This window comes from Lonchura striata, chromosome 30, assembly GCF_046129695.1.
Source record: "Lonchura striata isolate bLonStr1 chromosome 30, bLonStr1.mat, whole genome shotgun sequence".
Taxonomy (NCBI): Eukaryota; Metazoa; Chordata; class Aves; order Passeriformes; family Estrildidae; genus Lonchura; species Lonchura striata.
In genome coordinates, this window is record NC_134632.1 from 2,160,981 (window position 1) to 2,178,752 (window position 17,772).

The 17,772-nt window shown below is 51.1% G+C and overlaps 2 protein-coding genes across 2 annotated transcripts; both read left to right on the top strand.

Annotated features, from left to right (window-relative positions):
- The first annotated feature begins 130 nt into the window (after positions 1–130).
- Positions 131–4,492, top strand: YOD1 (YOD1 deubiquitinase). The gene is made up of 2 exons (XM_021535306.3): positions 131–338; positions 886–4,492. Exons 1-2 carry the CDS (start codon positions 131–133, stop codon positions 1,590–1,592), a joined length of 915 nt encoding a protein of 304 aa, XP_021390981.1. The 3' UTR covers positions 1,593–4,492.
- A 3,072-nt stretch (positions 4,493–7,564) lies between these two features.
- On the top strand, positions 7,565–16,339 carry C30H1orf116 (chromosome 30 C1orf116 homolog). Its single transcript, XM_021535331.2, has 4 exons — positions 7,565–7,918; positions 11,228–11,357; positions 13,401–13,563; positions 14,455–16,339. The coding sequence occupies exons 2-4, from the start codon at positions 11,271–11,273 to the stop codon at positions 15,588–15,590; spliced, it is 1,386 nt and encodes a 461-aa protein (XP_021391006.1). The 5' UTR covers positions 7,565–7,918; positions 11,228–11,270; the 3' UTR covers positions 15,591–16,339.
- Positions 16,340–17,772: the final 1,433 nt, after the last annotated feature.

The window sequence follows — 17,772 nt, forward strand, 5'->3', positions numbered from 1 at the left end:
GTGCCACCTCCTCTATGCAAATAGGAGGGCGGGCGCGCGGCCCGGCTGTATGCAAACGCGCGCCGGGGGCGGGGCGCGGCGTGCTCTCGCGAGAGCGGGGCGGGCCGGGCCGGCGGCGGCGGCCCCGAGGATGCTGCGGCTGCGCTGCAAGGCCCGGAGCGGCTCGCACGCGCTGCCGGGGCTGTGGCCGCACTCCCGCCTCCGCGACATGCAGGCCGCGCTGGCCGCGCTCACCGGGGTGCCCGCGCCCGCGCAGCGCCTCCTGCACGGCTTCCCGCCGCGCAGCCTCGACCTCAGCGACGGCGAGCGGCGGCTGGGCGAGCTCGGCATCCACTCGGGTGAGGGCCGCGGGGGGCGGCGCTTTGCGGGCTCTGCCGCCCCGCCGGCTGTAATTGCGTTAATTAAAGAGGCCGTGGCACGCACGCCCCGCGTCAGCCGGCGGTCGGGCCGGTTCCTGCTGCCGGGGGAGGCGGCGGCGCTTCCTGCTCGCCGCCGGTGCTTTGGCCGCTGCCGGGGCTCCGCGGGGAGCAGCGCGGGGCTGGAGGGGACGGGGCCCGGCCGCGCCAGGTGAGTCCCGCGGGGACCGTTGTGCTGCCACCGGCTGTTGGCCGAGGCTGTTCCCGGCGGGACGCCGAGCCGGGGGAAACGGGCCCAGGTGTGCGAGGCCAGGTCGGACGGGGCTCGGAGCAGCCCGGGCTGGTGGAAGGTGTCCCTGCCATGGCAGGGGTGGGGATGGGTGGTGTTTGGGACCCCAGACCAGTCCATGGTTCTCCTCCGGGATCCTCAGCAGGGACAGCACGGCCGTGTTGTTGTGTTTGAGGAGCAGCAGCCGCTTTAAGTCTCCCCTTTGCGCCTCTCTCACCCATCCCCGCTTCTTTCTGGCAGGTGACACTCTCATAGTGGAAGAGGACACATCCAAACCCGAGCCTGACTCGCCGGTGGTGGCCAAAAAAGCAATGTCCCAGCCTGTCAGGGAAGCCGTGCCTGTGCTGGCCAGGAGGGTGGTGCCAGCAGACAATTCCTGCCTGTTCACCAGCGTGTCCTACGTGGTGGAGGGCGGCGTGTACGACCCCGGCTGCGCCCCGGAGATGCGCAACCTCATCGCCCAGATCGTGGCCAGCGACCCCGAGTCCTACAGCGAGGCCGTGCTGGGTAAAACCAACAGGGAATACTGTGACTGGATCCGCAGGGAGGAGACCTGGGGAGGAGCCATCGAGGTGTCCATCCTCTCCAAGTTCTACCAGTGCGAGATCTGCGTGGTGGACACGCAGACCGTGCGCATCGACCGCTTCGGCGAGGACGCCGGCTACAGCAAGCGCGTGCTGCTGATCTACGACGGCATCCACTACGACCCGCTGGAGCGGCGCCTGCCCGGCTCGGACCTTCCTCCCCAGACCATCTTCCCCAGCAGCGACGACGTGGTGCTGGCGCAGGCGCTGGAGCTGGCGGATGAGGCGCGCAGGAAGAGGCAGTTCACGGACGTGAATCGCTTCGCCCTGCGCTGCATGGTGTGCCAGAAGGGACTGACGGGGCAGCTGGAGGCCAGGGAGCACGCCAGGGAGACTGGACACACCAACTTCGGGGAGGTGTGAGCTCGGCGGGAGGAGGGTGCCATCGACTACCTCAGCGCTCCGGAATCCAATTCTGGAGTCCCCAGATAAGCTGTTTGTAATCATAAAATTCCGTTCACAGAGCTTGAAAAGCGAATTAACTTCACGGTGGCCGAGGCGCAGGTTTGGGAATAGGGGATTGGGAATAGGGATGGCACTTGGGCAGGTGGTGGACAGTGGCAGCCACACCTTGATTTCATCACCTTTTCTGTGTGTGTGTGTGATCTGAGCACACAGACACAGGCTTGTCCAACACTGGTGTAAAATCCACCTCTGAGGTGCTGAATGTACATTTTCAGGGTAATTCAATTAATCTGAGGCTTTGGGAAACACTCATGTCAGCATCACTTACACTGAGAATTAGGCTTTGCACTCACGCTGAGAATTAGGCTGAGCAGCTCTCAGAGGGGAGAATGCTCGTGTGGTGCGTGATTTGTAATGGAAATATCAAGTACAATAACAAAATATAAGTTGTAGTGGAAAGAGGATCTCTGAGCTGCCCTGTACCGTCAGGAATAGACTGTGTAGTTTGTGTGCAGAGAACTTTAGGGAAAGCAATGGCCTCTAAGCTTTAAGGTAGCCTTTAAATTAATGAGTAGATGAATAAGTGTTGAATAAAACTTACTAATCCTCCGTAGGTAGTTTTTAGTTGCTTGAAAAATAACTCTTAATCCCCTGGTGTTTACACTGCATCAGAGCATAAGCATGTTTCCTGGAATACTTGGGATTCTTCATAATTGCATTGGAAATTCCTGCAAGAGGGAAGTGAGTAGTTAGGGAAGTGACTTAATTTGCATCTGTTAAATACATTGAGTATTTTACTTGAGCAGAGCCAATCACGGCCATGGTGTTACTAAGCTGTTCCAGTTTCCAAATACTGTGAATGAGCACTTTAAGGTTGAGTTCTCACTCTTTGCTGGTAAAAAGTTTTGCCCTCTGGAGGCCAGAGCCAGAAGGGAGGCTTGAAATTCCATCTGCTTTCTGCCTTAATGTGTTTGATTTGCCACCGCTGACTGCGGAGTAGCAAGACTTTCATTGTGATAATGAAAGGTGCAGCTGAATATTCAGATGAAAATAAGCTGGGAAAAGTGCCCCACTCCTTGGACTGTTCAGAATCAGGGAAGGTGAAATTGGTTTAATTGGAATATCTTACCTCACGGTGGGGTCGTGAAGCTGAACAGCGAGGGCTTTCAAAAGGTGCTGTAAAGGTGCATATTACTGAAGGGGATTTATGTTGGTTTTTTTTTCTTTGAAATGCCTGCAACACGTCCTTATTTCTTAAATTTTAAAATATCCTTTGCCTGCCATTCTTCTTTTACTGTTTTGAGTGACCTTCTTTGCACTTTTAGACTGGGGAACAAGAAGGGGTGTCCTTGGACTGAGGCAGAAATATAAATCCACTTTCCACGTGGAACCTAAAACCCAGTTTGAAAGGGCTCTGTTCCCTCGGGCACTGACCAAACTGGTGCAGCAACACCACCTTTTCTGCAAAAATCATATTTCTAGTTCTCAGCAGAGGCTCCAGTTGGATCTTGAAATACAGGAGGGTTTTATTGAAGAAAGAAGGTAATTACTTAAGTGCTTTGCTGAATTAAGGCATGAATAATTAAACAGCCTAGGATCACCCAGAGCACTATGGACTGGGTTTGTTTTTAATTCAGTATTAAAAAACACATTAGCACTGTTGGGAGTTCCCTACAGAAAGCCACTTAGCTTCCAGTGTTAAACCCCACTCTGCTTTTAGCCTGTCATTAGGAAAAGAAGATAAAAACCCCCCAAAACCCAACATTAAACCCAACCCTGTAGAAGCTGATGCTTAAAAACCTCCAGAAATACCTGACAGTTCAAAGGAACTTGAAGATTACACTGTGTTATAACTACTTGAGCTGAAATACTGGCTAGGAAGGAGACCAAGAGACTGGCAAGCCCCAGGTGTGCTCTCAGCTGTCCCAGGGAAGCAGGGACGTGCCTGGGACAAGGAGCTGATCCTCCCCTTTGCCATCTGCCACATGGACACAATACCTACCTCAGAGAGGTGCACGAGGTGTCTTGGAAACACAAGTGGAAGATCCATATTTATTGTCTGCCTTGACTTTGGGGAGCAACCCTTAGATTTTAGCTTTGTGTCCTGGATGGATTTCTCAAAGTGTGTAATACCTTTTTTTTTTTTTTTTTTTTTTTTTCCCTGCTATTTCTCAGTTGCAGTATTTGAAAAATGACCTTTATTTAATCCAGAGTGTTGAGCTTTGCTAGATCATGTTTGCATTGGGAATCTGCTAACAGAGAATCAGTTCCCTTGGAGGGAGATGTGTCACTATCACAGCTTGGATGTTCTCTTTTGTTGCCTAGAAAATAAAATCTCTTTGGATAAAAAAGATATACCTGTAATTCTTGGTTGTAAAAGTTGGTATTGTGACAGGCTGACAAAGAACAAGTCCTTGACTGCAAGAAAAATTTCTCCTTACTTCTAAACTTTCCCAAACAAAAAGTATCTCAATTATTTAAAAGGTAAAGTCTGGATAGTTTTAAAGTACAACTCTTTTTCTTTTTAAAAATTCTTATTGGAGTGTTTTTTAGTACTTTTAAACTAGGATTTTCCTGCCCTTAATGACACAGTTAGGGAATTATCCCAAGAATTGCATCCTTCTAGTGGTAGGATGAGCTCTGAATACCCGAATGGGCTGAGATGAGCTTCAAGATCTTTTCCAAGCCAAACCGCTCTGGGATTCTATGAAACATGGTACCTGAGATCTCAGGACTCAGCTGTAAAGAGAGTTCTGCATCCCTCCAGAGTCTTTTATGCATTGAAATGCACAAATGATTAAGCTGACTTAAAAATATTTGTGTCCAGCATTACACAGCTCTACTCCATGGGTGCAGTAGACTGAAAGAGCAGGCTGGGGAGAAAATCAGTAATAACTGGAATTTCGGAAGGACAAACCTAATTCCGAAGTTCTGAGCAAACTCCTATCCCAAGAGCAGTTTCTGGGGAGAGCACTGAGAAAAGGAACATCCTGTTCCCTGGCACAGCTCAGATCAGCACCTTTCCCTGAGCACAGTCACAGGGTGCTGTGGTGGCAGTTTGGGGACAGTGTCCTGTACCCATCCTGCTCTGCTGGAGAATATCCCAGCTCTGGAACTGGGATTGTTCTGGGGCAGCCACGCAGTGAGGTGAAACCTCTGTGACCCTGCAGCGTTGGGTTTGCCCTTCTCCTCTGGGGCTGAGTGAGGAGAGAGCAGAAATTCTCTGCTGCTGCCTGGAGCACAGAGAGCCTCGAGCTGGGGGAGGTTCTGAGAAATCAGACTGACACACGGGTGCTGAATCATCTGTGTGTGGCTGATTTCACTGCAGAACCCACCCATGGGCCAGCCCTGGGAACCTCTCCCTGCCAAGGAAACTCTCCAGAAGAGGAACTAAAAGTTGTCAGCTTGCTGTTTGGAAAATTGCAGCTGCCATGCAATTAAATGTCTGCCTGCATTTTAAATCAACCTTTACATCTACAACCTTTACATCCATCTCTAAAGCTGCTGTCAGGTTTGCTCCAAATAAAATTCCCTCAATTTGGGCGAAATCACTCCTTCTGTTTTGGCTGTCTGAGCACCAACTCCCCCCTGAAACAGGGATGCAACAGAGGAGTTAACAAAGTCAGCTTGTCCAAGATCACAGAGCCCTGGTCTATTATTTTTAATTAAACTCTTGAGGAAAATATTGGGGAACTGTTAAAGCTTGAGAGCTGCTTTCTCACTTCTGGTGGTAATGGTAAGCTATGGGAACACCTCAGCTCCCTCCTCTAGCTCCTTTCTGTGAAACAGAGATAATAAATAGAGCTCCTTGGCCATGGGAAGGTTTAATGAGTGCTGTGCAACAGGAGGCATTAACTACATGCTATTTTCCATAACTGAGCTGTCAGCACACAGGCTGTGCCTGCAATTTGGGTGAAGGAAAGTGCCCAAGAGTCCCACAGAGTCAAATAAACCTCATTACCTCGACAGGAATCTTATCAGTGACGCCGTGTGGGTGCTTTTCCTTTAGGGCCAGGCCTGAGTCACTTGTGCCCTCGTGTTTAGGAACAGGGTGAGGCTCAGCAGGGCTGTGAAGCTGCCAAAGTCCTTCCAGGGCACAGGGAAGTCGTCTCTGCATCATTTGACTCCTCGCATATCCTTCATGCCATCTATGTGAAATCACACCTTGTTTTGGGTTGGAGCTATTTATATTTGTTGGAGGAAGAGGAATGTGGAAAAAGAACAAGTTCTTTCTGGGTTCCTGATTCAGAGGAGCTCGAGATTTCTCCTGATGGATCCTGACACTTTCCTGACCACACAGGGCTGCTGGCAGCCAGCTCTGCCTGTTGGACTGCCCAGGCTGGAGTCCTGCTGCTGTCGGGACACCCCTGCCCCGTGCTGCTGCTCACTCACACCCTGCTGGCAGGGCAATAACAAAATTACCCCAGCTTTGCTTTCCTCCCTCTCTCAGAGCAGCCTCAGCACCCAGCACAACTCGACAAAACCCACTCAGCTCGAAAGCTTCCACTTCAAATTAAAATGAATGCATTCATTTACAATCAAACCCATTTCATTAATGAATACCACATTTAAACTCTGTCGATGCCGTGCCACCCAGCACAGCTCCTGAAGCACTGGCACCAATCCTGCCCTCAATCCCTGGCTGTAACAACACTCCAGCAGCTCTGGCTGCATCCCCATCCCTCACCTGCTGCAGGCCAGCGTGGGGCAGCAGGAGGGGCTGGGGCTGGCTGGGGCTCTCAGCAGCCTCTGCTTTGTGGATTTGCTCTCCAGCACATTCCCTTCTGGAACAGCACCTGGCTGGGCTCAGCACTGCCAGTGGGAGCCTCTGGCTCATCTCCTCTCCCTTCATCTTCCCCTGGCTTTAATTAGCTGATGTTTCCACTTCCCCGTTCTGTGGAGCAGGGAACATGTGTGGCAACACAGACTTTTGCTAAAAATACAAATTAAAGGAAAAAAAAAAATCATTGGAGCGTGGAAATGTGAATGAATCCGGCAGCTGTGTCAGCCCTGGAAATTACCTGCAGGGTGTTTGTAAATTTGCAGTGAGCAGCACCTTGTCAAGCAGGTACAAGTCCATGCTGCATGTGGGGAATGGCCAAAACATTGTTCATCAGCAGGAAAAGCTCCAATTTTTATAACAGAGCCCAAAGTCCGGGTAAGAAGGAGGCTCTGCTGTTCTCTGCCTGCCCCTGCAGCTCCACCCGGACCGGGGGTCGGTGTCACCCTCCACAGGGTGGGGACATCTGGGCCCCTCTGGAGGAGGCAGCAGAGGGTACCAGGGGCAGAGCAGGAGATGCTGCTGGAGCAATGCCCCAGCAGAGGCTCTGAGAAGGTGTGGGCATGAGGATGAGCCTGGTGGGCATCTTGAGGGGCTTTAGCTTTCACCAGAGCTCCAGGCACTGACCTCAGGCTGCCTGGGGAAGGAGTCCCCAGCACGGGGAAGGAACTCGCAGAGGGTTTTGGTGCCCACAGGGAACGGTGCCAACTGGGGCAAAAGCAGCTGCAGGTCGGGACAGGCAGAAGGAGCCTCGGAGCTGCGCAGACCTGGGCACCCCTTCCTGCACCACCTAAATAAATCAGTGCCGAAGCTTCCCTCCCTAAACACTTTCTGCCTGTCCTTACAACCACCTTCCTTTGCACGGCAGCAAACTTTTGGCCTCTGGGAAGCTGTGGTGAAACGCGAGCAGCAGCCTGTCCCAGCCCGGGCTGTTTTCCGAGCCCAGCTGCGGCATCCCCGCTAAAAGCAGCCGAGGGAAGGAACCCGCAGCGGGCGAGGCTGCGAACGCCCAGCCCGGGACGGAATAATAATTATTGCGTGCAAGGCTGGGCTCGGGGCTGTCAGCGAGCAGCTATGCGGCAGAACAGGCTGCCGGATTAAGGAGTCTCCGGCCAAAGCCGTGCCCAGGACAGCAGGGGACAGCAGGGAAGTGAGCGAGCCGGGTGGCAGCGAGCGGAGCTGCCCGCAGCTCCCGGGCACTGCCAGCTCACAGCCAGCGCTCCGCGGCACGGCACGGACGGGCTCTGGCGGCTCAGGTCCGGGCTGAAGCAGCAGGGAAGGCGGCCGGCAGGCTGCAGGATGGATTCCACTCGGCCTGGCTGCAGGTGAGGGGCCGGATCCGCTGCAGGACGAACTGCGAGCAGCCGCCGGGCCAGCGCAGCCTTATCTGCAGCGGGAGCGGAGTTAATGTGTAACCCGGCTGTGTTTGGTTAGCCCAGAAAAGCAAAGAAGTCCTGGGATAGGCACGGCCGGGACAAGGCAGCACGGAACGACAGACAGCCTGGTAAAACTACAAAAACGGATTAATAATCATTTCTGGTCCTGCTTGTCCTTTGCTCGCTGTGCTTTTCCTGCTGGATGGGCTGCGGGTGAGGGGTGGGGGGCTCTGGGTACCTGCGGGGCTCTGCTTTGCAAGGGTGAAACGTGGTGGGGGATTCAAAATGTGGTGGTGGGGGGAAAGTTGGGGAAACCTGTGCTCGGGACAGCAAACTGCTCAGGCAGCTGCTGGGGTGCTTCGTTTACGTGTTGAGATAGGAGGAAATTCAGATTTGCCCCTGAGCTGGGATCCATCCCCCTGGGCTGCTCAGAGCTGGGACGGTGCCTGCAGAGGGGGGTTTGCTTAGGAAATTCAGATTTGCCCCTGAGCTGGGATCCATCCCCCAAGGGCTGCTCAGAGCTGGGACGGTGCCTGCAGAGGGGGGTTTGCTTTGGGTTGTGTTTGGGGCTGGCCAGGACAGAGCCTTTCTCAGGCTGAAGGGGTCTGGCTGCTCTGCCCCCCAGACAGCAAAACCGAGGTGTTCCAACCGGGGATGAAGAGCTTAGAGTGCTGCTGGCTGAAAGAAAGTAGCCTCTTCTCTAAAGCAATTAGCATTAATTGCTACCCGGCACCTCTTTGATGGCTTTTAAAGGACAGTTATGGCAACGGCCACAAGAGCTGAGGGACCTGGCCTTTGGATTTGGGTGAAAAAGACCTTCTTCCAGATATGTTTTTAGTTGGGGAAGAGAGCTGCACCACTGAATCCCAGCTATAAAACAGCTTTTGGAGTACCGTGTCTTTTAAACCAAATGCTCAGTTGCGTTTTTAGTTTGTGGCTGTTACTCACCTCAAAGAAGGAACTAAAATCCTTCTGAGTCATTAAAACTGGGGGTTTCAACACTGATTTTTCCCCTTTTCCGAGCTGGATGAGTGTGCTGGAGCTGTATCACATCGGAGAACTAATGGGCAGGAAAAGGAACTTCTTGTTTCGGTGCAGATCCTCTGCAGCCCGCAGGCTCGGGCTGGACTTTGCCTCCCATGAGCTGGGGCTCAGTGGGTGCCAAAACTTTGGCAGCTGCTTGAGGTCCCTGCAAATGCTGTTTCAATGATAGAAAGTGATTTCTTTAGTGGACTGGTGGTGGGGGGGATCCTCATGGAGAAAATGCTTCCCTGCTGGCCCCAACCAGCCGCACACTCAAGTTCCAGCAAGGCTTTCACTTCTCCAGGAGGGTTCTGCTGTCTGAAATTTGGGAGGGAGGCAGCCAGGAGCAGCACAACAACCATGGCCAAGCCTCCTGTTACTGAGGAGTTGGTGTAAATCTAGAAATCTATATCCGAATTTTGATAGAAATCTAAATTTCACACTGTGGATGCTCCAGTGCACAGCAAAACCCTGCAGAGGCCTGAAGTCCCCCAAGCTCAGCTCTGCTCTGACAGCTCAAATCCCTGTCTGTGGAGAGATCTGAATTCAAAGAATCCAGGGAACTGCTGTTCCAAAGCCACCACTTACTTCAACGTCACTTAAGTAGTAAATAATGCAAAGCTGAAACTGAAGTATTAAACTCCTCCTGCGTGGAGGGATTAGACCTGTCAGGGCGTGGGTGTTGCAATCTGATTTTTGCGGCGTATTCCAATTACAAAGGAATTCTTTCAGGGTCTAACGCTCTGAACAAGCAGCCAGTTCTGCTCACTTATCGCTGGATCTAATTCCCTGATCCTGCTACAAGGAAAAAAAAAAAAAAAAAGCAGCAGTGTGTTCCTGCCTGCAGGTTACAGCACAAAGGGCTCCTCTGTCTCTCGAGGAGCAAATCCTCTCGCGTGTGTCTTGCAGGGGCTGTTGGTGTTTGTTGTGCTGCTCCCTCTCGCCCCCACAGCCCAGTTCCCTTCCCAAGAACAGGGTGGTGCACGTGGAGGAGACTTAGTTGGTGGTGCCAGGAATTTTGGAAGCTCGCTGCTTTGCATCCATCAGTAATGCCACCTTCTGTGGGTGCTCAGCAGAGCTCTGGGCAGGGACAACTGTCCCCTCTGCCACCTGGCAGTGGGGGAAACCCAAATCCAGGCTGCTTGTCGGGCAGCTGCCGCCACACTGGGGTCCCACTGGCGATGGGAGGTCTGGGCTGCATCACTGCTGTGAGCAGAGGGGACATTGGGGTGCTGCTTGAACCCCCCTGGGCACAGCCCCAGCCTGCCCTGCTCCCCACAGGCTGTGCCCAAACACACCCAGGCGTGCCCCAAAGGCCTGGGGGCACCTCCCTGGGGGCACCTCCTTGGGGACACCTCCCCGGGAAGGGTGGCACAGGCAGCTCCTTGCCAGGAGGAAGCTCCTGACAGAGCAAGGATGTGAGTAACCAGCAGCACTTTGGGCCAGCACGTTCACAAGTTTCAAGCTGCAGGGCTGGCACGGGGTGTGGCAGAGGAAAGAGGTGCCATGAGTCGGGGCTGGGGTTTCTGAGCCGGGCTTGCAGCTTTCCTTGTGCTCATCCACCCCTCTGAGGTGAGCAGGGAGCCACCAGCACGAGCTGGCTGTGCAGAGATTACCCCATTATTGGAAATGCAGGCGAAGCCAATGGGCAGAAATGCTGATGTCTGACTCAATTCAGAAGGCTGAATGATTTCTTTATTATAACTATGCTAAAATACATCAATATGCTGTACAAAAGGAGGATATTAAAACTACATACTACTTTCTCTGACCCTATCTCTAACACAACTCGTGACCTTCTCTGAGAGCCCAGCCCCAGGTGGATTGGGTTGGATTGGATTGGATTGGATTGGATTGGATTGGATGGATTGGATTGGGTTGGATTGGATTGGGTTGGATTGGATTGGATTGGATTGGATTGGATTGGATTGGATTGGATTGGATGGATTGGATTGGGTTGGATTGGATTGGGTTGGATTGGATTGGATTGGATTGGATTGGATTGGATTGGATTGGATTGGATTGGATTGGCCACCAGGCTCAAACAATCCTTACCAGAATCCAACCAAGCAATCTCCCCAGGGAAACAATTCTCCGAACACATTCCACATGGGAAAAACAAGGAGCAGAAATAGAAATTGTTTTCTCTTTCATTTCTCTCTGTGTACCTCTATAAAAAATCCTGAGAAGGAGAGAAATGTCCTTGCCACACCCCATTCCCAATTATTTTGAGGAAAACTTCAAGAATTATTTCTAAAAGCCCAGCTATGCCTTCTCCTGGAGACAGCAGCTGAATGTGGAGCACAACTCCTTCATCCAGCAGCTTCAGAGCCTGCCTGTCCTCCCTCCCAGCGTGCTTGAGTCACCCCAGTGGGATCCTCACAGCTTAATGCTTCTCCTCTCTCCTGCTCCAGCCAGGATATTCCTGCTGTGCCCACCTCCAGGGCAGCCCGTGCTATGCCTAGGAAGGAGCTGGGGATGGCTGGCTGCAACTCTGGCAGCTGTGACAGCATGGTCAGCACGGCCTCCAACCACTCGCAGCGGGTGAGTAACCCCGGGGTGCCCAGCCCAGCTCGCCCCTCTGAGCTGGAGAAGGATTTTGGGCAGGTGTCAGCCCAAATCTGCTCTCTGGCCCTGCTTTGGAGGCAGCTGGAGGCCCTGAGACAGCAGCAGGAGCAGGTGAATTCCTGAATTCCTGCCCCAGAGTACTCCCAGCCTTCCCGTCCTGCCACGTGTGTGGGGAGCCCTTGGGGCTGCAGGGGCTGCTCTGGGCTAGGACAGATCCCTGGAGAGGAGATCCATGGAGAGTGGATCCTGTCCTTGGAGAAAGGATCATGGAGAGGGCATCCTGTCCCTGGAAAGGGGATCATGGAGAGGGGATCCTGTCCCTGGAGAGAGGATACAAGGAGAGGAGATCCATGGAGAGGGGGTCCTGTCCCTGGAAAGAGGATCCCTGGAGAGAGGACCCTCCCCCCGCAGAGGCTCCTGTGCTCCCAGGCCTGCAGGGGTCAGACCAGTTGGGTGACTGGGTCCCACTGGCTCCAAGCAGGGTGACAACACCTGGAGGAGACAGCGAGCTGAGCTCCTCCTGCCCGGCACCAGATGAACTCCCCAGTTAAGGCAGGGATGAGTTTGGACCATGGGTGTAGATGTGTAATTTTTCACTATCTGTCCATTAAAGTTGTTTGTCTCCTGACACCGATCCCAAGATTGATGGGCTAATTACATCCTGCCTGACTCGGAGCATAATTGATATGTGTGAGAGCAGCTCAGTCCTGGCAGCTTTTCCAGTTAATGTCTTGCAAACCAGAACCAAACCCTCGGAGTTTAATGGGGATGGAAGAACAGGTTGTGATACTGCACAGTAAAAGATTTGGATAAGGTGTCTCTGCAAAACAACTCCACCTGGGATAATTCCTGCCCCGTGCTTGTTGATCTGATGCACATTCCATCCTGTCCTGAGCTTCATTTTTTTCATGACAGATTGCAGGAATCACCTTGATATCTGATATTGCAATAACACACCTCCTGCTGCTCAAAATACAACAAAAATTAAACAACTCTGGCTCAGGAATGGAGAACAAGGAGAGTTCATCACCTGCACAGGAACCTCAGTGTTTGTGGAGTTTTCTAAGATTCAGCATTGCTGAGCAGTGCAGGTGTCTGTACCTGCAGATTTGTTACCCAGCTCTCACATTTCAGTTTAAAGAACTGAAAGTTAGAGGCCAAGGTCCCAAGTTCAGAATAATCCACCTGCTGACCCACAGAGCAGGGTAATAGAGAAAAGGCTCTAAGTATATATATTTTTCTTATTTTTAGAGGAGATGGTCTAGTTTTCTGAAGCTGTAAATGCTCATTATTGAACAGCCATTGGCCAAGCAGCCGTCACAGGCTCTCTAAACTACCTGGACATTAAATATAAATATATAAAATATTACAATAATATGCATTAAAATATATATAAAGTTATAGATATGTGTAGTATAATGTAAACCTCTCATATATATAGTATAAAGTAAACCTCTCTTTCTTATATATTTATATATATATTTATTATAAATATATACATATATATTTATACATATTTATATATGCTGTATATATACTACGTATATATTTATCGATGTATATATTATATATATGCAGTATAAGGTAAACCTCTCATATATATTTTTATATTATTCATATATGTATATATGTATATATGTATATGTTTATATATTTCTATATTTATATATAAATATATTTTTATATAATTAGTAAATAGATATATTTATAATTTTTATATAAGATATACTACATCTATATTTTTATATATACGACATATTTTTTCATGTATTTTAAAGATATATTTTATATTAAAATATATGCATATATTTATCTATATATACATATCTAATATATACATATCTAATATATATACATATATGTGCATATTTATATATTATATATTACATATATATTTATATATACAACATATATATTTATATATATATATTAGATTTTTATATATATATAAAATATATTTACATATAAGAATATATATGTAGTATGTAACTTGTTTTATCTTTATCTTCTCTTTTCCAGAGTGACAACAGCTATGACTATTTATCTGTGGAAGAGAAAGAGTGTTTGATGTTCCTAGAGGAGACCATTGGCTCCCTGGATGCAGAGGGGGACAGTGGGGTGTCCACGGATGACACCGACTACGGGGAGCCCTCCAAGGCCAGGAAAGGCCCTGTGCCCCGGGGTGAGCTGGAAACCCTTCTGCAGAGAAGATTTTAACATCAAATATAAAAATCTATTGATTTCTTTCCCAAAATAGTTCCATACAGGCCATGTTCTCAAGTACAGATATGCACAATCCATGTCCTATCTTGGCATGAATATTTTACAGAATTTTCTGATACCACAACTCAATGGCCTCAAAATTCCACAATATCTGAATACCTTGCGTGGCTCGTGCTTAGTGTCAGTAATGAGGATTAATAGGGATTAACGAGTTTTTTTCCAGGCCCAAAGGATCCCATTTCCCAGCAGGGATGGATCAGAGGGGCTGGGGGAGTTCTGTGCTGGCCCAGAAGGGGGGAGCACCTCAGTGCTGTGTCCAGCTCTGGCTCCTCAGTTTGGGAAGGACGTTGAGATGCTTGAGCACGTCCAGAGGAGGCAGCGAGGCTGGAGAGGGGCACACAAACCCTGTGAGGAACGTTTGGAGGATCTGGGGTTGTTTAGCCTGGAGAAGAGGAGGCTCAGAGGTGACCTCATTGCTCTCCACAGCTCCTGAAGGGAGGCTGCAGACAGGTGGGGTCGGTCTCTCCCACCAGGCAGCACTGACAGAACAGGAGGACACAGCCTCAGCTACATCAGGGAAGGTTTAGGTTGGATATTAGGAAAAAAATATTCACCAAAAGAATAATAAAGTACTGGAATTGTCTTCCCAGGGAGGTGGTGGAATCACCATCTCTGGATGTGTTTAAAAAAAAATAGACGTGGCACTTGGTGCTGTAGTCTAGTTGAGGTGTCAGGGCATAGGTTGGATTTGATGATCTTAGAGGTCTCTTCTAACCTCATTATTCTGGGATTCTGTGATTCTGAGCAGTGTTCTATGGCCAGAGCATGACTTTAACCCCTCTCTTCCCAGCTTTGGGGAACAGGACTCCCCCTCCAAGCAGAGATCAGCAGCGTGGGGCTGAACAGAGGAGTGGTGGAAGCATCTCTGCCCTGTCCAGCTCGGCCCCAGCGGCTGCTCCAGGCCCAGGTTGTTCCAGCCTTCCGAGGAACATCCCTGCAGCAAACGGAGCTTCTGGCAGCCAAGGAGGTGTCCACACCGTGCCAGCAGGACAACCTGCCCAGGAGGTGCCCAAGGAGGGACGGCTGGACCAAGCCAGCGCAGGAAGCCACACCAAATCCGTGATTATCCAACCTCCAGACCCCTTCCAGGATGACCTGGAGTGGTCGCGCAGCTCAGATGCCAAGGGGGAGGAGGCCAAAGAGACCAAGATTCGGACTGCATGGGGCCACCCGGAGAAATCCACACTGGAAGAGGCCCCTCAGGAGCCCGATGCCAAGCGTGGGCCTCCAACCGCCCCCAAACCGCGGAAATTGCCCCCAAACATCATCCTGAAGACCAGCAGGAACAGCCCCGTGCTGGAGCACAACCAGAAGGCAAAAGCAGCACCTCCAGCCTCAGCCACCTCCCACCCCAGCCCTGCCAGCGACAGCACTGCTGAAAAGGGGAATTCAGGCCACCTCGACCCCAAGGAGAAGGAGAAAGCCCGGCGGGAAGCCCTGGAGAAGCTGGGACTGCCCCAGGACAGGAGGGAGCCCAGCGCCCACCTCCATCCCCACGCCAGGGAGCCGCCGCTCCCCAGCGCTGGGCAGCCCGGGGAGGGCTCCGTGACAGGGATCCGGCAGATCACCTTCAAATCCAACACCCTGGAGCGCTCCGGGGTGGGGCTGGGCAGCTCCATGGGCAGCGCCAAGGAGCAGAACACCCGGAGCAGCAGCAGCTCCCTGGGCAAGATGTCCTTCATCGAGCGCCTGGCCCCCAGCTTCCTCCGCAGCCGCCCCCGGCCCGCCTCCCTCGGGGCAGGGAAGGACTTTGGTGGCCTGAAGGAGCAGGAGGAGAAGGACAAGAGCAGCAAGAGGAGGTCCCACCCTCTGCCCAGCTTCCCCAGGCCACCGCGCTCCGCCGTGAGCGTGAAGATCTCCCCGAAGGGCGCGGCCGACGAGAACCGGCGCGAGGCGCTCAAGAAGTTGGGGCTGCTGAAGGAATAGCTCCTGGGGCTGCTGGAAAAGGGGGTTTTCACCCCAAACCCAGCGGCCAGCACTGCCTGGGGCCTTGGGCACGAGCAGCTGCTGCCAGCTCCTGCCCTGGGAGCTCCTCAGCAAACGGAGGAACGCCGCGTGGACAGAATATTTTGTGTAGCAGATGTACATGAGCTATTTATACAAAGCATCTCTCAGCACGGACGGGGTGTGCTCTCCTGCAAGGGCTTTCATGCATCTGGGGATTCATCAAAACAGGGAAGCCATGGAATTAGGGGTTTGGCTTGTTTTCAAAGGGGTTGCCTGTGGATAAAGTGTCTCTGGGAAGAACTGCTGGACTTTGCTGCTCCTTTAGGACTTTTTTGGGTTTGTTTTTTTTTGTTAATTTTATCACAGTCTCTGAGGCTTGAACACTCATCTGCCACGTGGAAGTGCCTCAACAAAGCCACCACTGCCTGCTGGGTGGGCTGGAGGGCTGCACAGACATCCCAGTGCCTCCCCTGCCACATTCTGCTCCCCACCCAGCCCTGACCTGGAAGAGCACCTGGGAGAGGCTTGAACTGCAGGAACTGACAGCTGAGGAGGCCAGAGGCTGTGCTGGTGTCAGTGCTGCCCAAAAATGGGGCAGATGCAAGGCTGGGACAGCTCCAGCTCATCCTGGCACCTCTCAGGCCCAGCTAATGATGCCAACACCTTGCTGCTCACCTTGGGGAACAGAGGTGGTTGGTGTCCCTAATAAACCTGTGTGTGATCAGAAAGTGCCGTGTGGTACAGATTTACATGGCAGATGGGTAAATAATAAATACCCCTAAATAGGGGGGTTTAAAACAAAGAGTTCTGAGAGAAAGGATGAGCTAGGCCAGGTCTGTCCCACCTAGAAAATGGAATATTTGATCAGCACAGGCAAAGTCTCCCATGAAGTAACCTGGGATGGTGGAAGGTGGCCCTGCCTGTGACAAGGGGAGGAACAAGGAGAGCTTTAAGGTCACTTCCAACTCAAAGTGTTCTGTGGTTCTGTAATTCCTGGTTCTCCCTGCAGGCACAAAGAGGGAATATGGAATTCCTGGTGCTCCTGTGTTTGCTGGGCAGCCAGGCAGCAGCAGAGGTTCCACCCAGCCCCACTGCTCAGCCTGGGGACTTCCACCTGCAAATGTTTGACTTTAAAGGCAGCAAGAGCACCATGAGGAGAGGAGGGGGAGTGCCAGACCAGCCTAGGTCAGGGGTGGTTTCATGTGGTGGAAAAATTTCTCATCCAACCCGAGCTTCCCAAGAAAGGCTCAGCAGTCTCTGTTGTTGGCTCTCAAGGCAGTTTATTGCAAGTTTTCTAAAAGATTTTCTCCTTGGGCTGCTGTGGTTTGCTCACAGCTCAGGCAGAGGCACACACACACCCTGACATCCTCTCTGACCCCGACTGCTTCTTCTCTCCCACCCAGGGCTGCTGCTGTCTTTTATATGGTACATTACGTGTGACATGGTTACAGTTTTCCCCAATGCCTATTACCTATATTAAATGGTGATTTTCTATCTTTTATATGGTACATTACGTGTTACATGGTTACAGTTTTACCCCAATGCCTATTACCTGTATTAAATGGTGATTTTCTATCTTTTATATGGTACATTACGTGTTACATGGTTACAGTTTTACCCCAATGCCTATTACCTGTATTAAATGGTGATTTTCTATCTTTTATATGGTACATTACGTGTTACATGGTTACAGTTTTCCCCAATGCCTATTACCTATATTAAATGGTGATTTTCTATCTTTTATATGGTACATTACGTGTTACATGGTTACAGTTTTTCCCAATGCCTATTACCTATATTAAATGGTGCTTTTCTACTCTAAACCAATCTGTGAGTGCCAACATCACCAAGAACATGGAGGTAAAGTGTTGGAACGGAAAATGTCTCTCAGACATTTTTAGAGGTTCCAGGCCCAGGTCAGAAGCATTTTAGACCCTGGCAGGCAGCTGCAAACAGCTGTGATTTTGGGTTTGAGCCATGGAATGAGTTACCAACTTTGGAGGTGGAACAAGCAGTCACAAAGGGTTAGATAGTATAGTAAAAGTAGTTACAAAACAGAGGGGAAAATTTTTTTAGTAATGTACAGGGGGGTTTTAGCACCTGTCCAGGGGAGTTTTTACTTTGTACATGGGGGTCAGAAGTTCTAAGATGGAGGAAAGTG

Bases quoted from the DNA above. Each gene is read 5' to 3' on its own strand.
- YOD1 (XM_021535306.3), top strand. From the start codon at position 131: ATGCTGCGGCTGCGCTGCAAGGCCCGGAGCGGCTCGCACGCGCTGCCG. The intron at 339-885 runs GTGAGGGCCGCG...TCTTTCTGGCAG, and splicing joins CGAGCTCGGCATCCACTCGG to GTGACACTCTCATAGTGGAA.
- C30H1orf116 (XM_021535331.2), top strand. From the start codon at position 11,271: ATGCCTAGGAAGGAGCTGGGGATGGCTGGCTGCAACTCTGGCAGCTGT. The intron at 11,358-13,400 runs GTGAGTAACCCC...TCTCTTTTCCAG, and splicing joins CCTCCAACCACTCGCAGCGG to AGTGACAACAGCTATGACTA. The intron at 13,564-14,454 runs GTGAGCTGGAAA...CTCTCTTCCCAG, and splicing joins GAAAGGCCCTGTGCCCCGGG to CTTTGGGGAACAGGACTCCC.